At 38.6% G+C, this 2,415-nt stretch overlaps 1 protein-coding gene across 3 annotated transcripts in view; it reads left to right on the top strand.

Annotated features, from left to right (window-relative positions):
* Positions 1-2,415, top strand: part of LOC107691316 (rho guanine nucleotide exchange factor 10-like protein) — a 118,990-nt gene that overhangs the window by 15,552 nt on the left and 101,023 nt on the right. For 2 of the 3 annotated variants that reach the window (XM_016489863.1, XM_016489864.1), the window contains exons 6-7: positions 170-297; positions 1,582-1,665. In XM_016489863.1, the coding sequence (XP_016345349.1) occupies positions 170-297; positions 1,582-1,665 (212 nt within the window). The remainder of the gene's footprint in view (positions 1-169; positions 298-1,581; positions 1,666-2,415) is intronic. The other variant, XM_016489865.1, reaches the window with a different exon arrangement.

Genomic DNA, 2,415 nt, shown 5'->3' on the forward strand with positions numbered 1-2,415 from the left:
ACTATCAAATTATATATAGATTTTTTTATTCTACAAGGGCTAAAGTGCCTGTGGTTGAAGAAACACCCATCTTTGTGTTATATAGCTATATTTGTATCGCCACATCATTGTTGGTAGTCCTTCGGTATTTACAGGACTGTACTGAAACCTGCTTTGCTTTGTGTGTCAGCTGACTTGATCTATGAGGACATTCAGAAAGAGGAGGGCTTGCAAGGGCCCAATAATGGCTGGAGCTCAAGTGAGTTTGAAAGCTATGATGAGCAGTCCGACTCTGACAGGGCGCCAACCCGCAGCAAGGTGCGTGTGTGTGTGTAATTCAAGACTCCCCACAACTGCAATAATTATATCCCGACAAACATCTGATTTATTTTAACACATTTTCACATTCCTCATAATGATAAACCACAAAGGGCCGTAAAAAGATTTAAACCCTCCAAGGTTGCAGGCTGATTGATTGGTACGTGGTTTGATGATTTATTTGAGATGCGGGTTCTTGTGATACTTTAATGGTCTGTGGAGGGTTGCTGTGTGCTTTGCCACCACAAGAGTGCAGTGTTGGCCAGCACTTGCCTAATCTCTACTAACGCTGGGTGTAACTGCCACACTTTTCCACTGCTCTATATTGCTGCAAATTTGAATTCAGTGTGCACTGTGTTATCTGCCCTTACACGTTCATGAGGTCACACTGGTATGGAAAACACTTTGCCCAGGCGGCAGTCCCTCACTAGTATACACATTTTTAATCTGTGCATAAATTTATCAGTTGGACTACTTATAATTTGGTTCTTTGGTGTCCTTTTGGAGTCTCCAAGTGTCCTTTTTTTGGAAAGACATCTCTGCTGGATATAGCAATAGATATGATAGATATGATGACAAAACAAACATCTTAAACAAGCTAAATCTTGTATGCTTCATTTCATAAGTGTGTACAAAAAGGGTGTGATTAATCTGATTAAAAATGTTAATCTATTGATAGCCCTTCTTTAATCTGTAATAATACTTCACCATTTTACTGTATTTTTGATTAAATAAATGCATGGTAATATATAACTTCTTTTTTGTTTTAAATAGTTTTCCAGTTTTTTTTTTTTCCAAATGTTCCATCATCTAATTGCGGAACTGCACACACAATATTCAGGGATAACAGAGGCACTGAAGGCAGCCTAGTTTCATTCTTTGAAAACAGATCAGATGGAAGCATATTATTCGACAGCATGTTTCACAAACATTGGATTTGGATGTGATGCCTTCCTACCTCCGTTTTGGATGCAGCCTGTGGCTTTGTTTTGGAAATGAGTAGGTGCTTGTCTGAGATTCACATTAGCGAGGGTGCACGTTTTGTCATAATCTAATCTTCCTCTGTCTATCCAACACTGCTTTGACTTAAAAATTAAGCCATGCCCCTGATTCCAGTCATTTCTCTTGCATATGCTTTTGTGGTTGATCCTGATTTTGCCTTGCACTCATCACTTCGTTTCCCTCACTTTTATGCTTACCCCTTCATTCCTTCCTCTCCTCCATGTTGCCATGTTATTGCGCTCTCACCCATGGCCTGCATTGTTGCCGTGATGATACATGTAGCTCTCCCCTGATGTTCGACGACTGAGAGAACGTTACACCAGGACCAAACAGGAGCTAGCCATGAGACTGGGGGGCAGACATCAGGTACACTCATGCACGTATGGGAAGAATGGGCTTTAGTGGGGTGAACTAGCTCAGAGCTGTAAATTGGAGCAATCACACAAACCTGGGATCAACTTGTTACACTCCTTCTCTTTTGCACTTTTCCCTGCTGAAAGGACCAGCATGAATTTCCATGCTGTTTTATGCTGGTCTGTTGTTGCTGACCAACATAGACTTGCCGTCAACCAGACAAACTTAAATGTAGTAAAAAGCCTGTTGGCACACTGACATCCCAGCATCCCATGCTTGGGGCCAGCATCCAGAGCACAGCATATGTAAGTCTTTTTCAGCAGGGTAAGTCTTTTTCATTTGAGTTTTCTCTCTCTCTGTCTTGCTTTTCTGTCCCTTTTTTATCTGTGTTCTGAGTCTCAGGGTCCATACATTGTGTTGTATGCTCCCAACAAACAGAGCAGAAGAGATACCTGTAGAAGTTCACTGCACTTGATCTTGTTTGGTCAAATAAATTTCATGTCATCAAACACAGACAACAAAGAAGTTGTGCAGATATTTAATGTTGTCTGCTTATATATATGCTATTCATTTATACAATGCTATATACAATAAAAATGTTTACATTATTTTTTAAATATAATATATTTTTTTTTTAATATAACGTATTATTTAAATATGAAATAATATAAATTTACACTACTGCTCAAAAGTTTTGGGCTAAGTACATAAACATATTTATAATGTTTTATTATATATATATATATATATAATATATATATC

The sequence above is a fragment of the Sinocyclocheilus anshuiensis genome, unplaced genomic scaffold (assembly GCF_001515605.1).
Source record: "Sinocyclocheilus anshuiensis isolate Anshui unplaced genomic scaffold, SAMN03320099.WGS_v1.1 scaffold1154, whole genome shotgun sequence".
NCBI lineage: Eukaryota > Metazoa > Chordata > Actinopteri > Cypriniformes > Cyprinidae > Sinocyclocheilus > Sinocyclocheilus anshuiensis.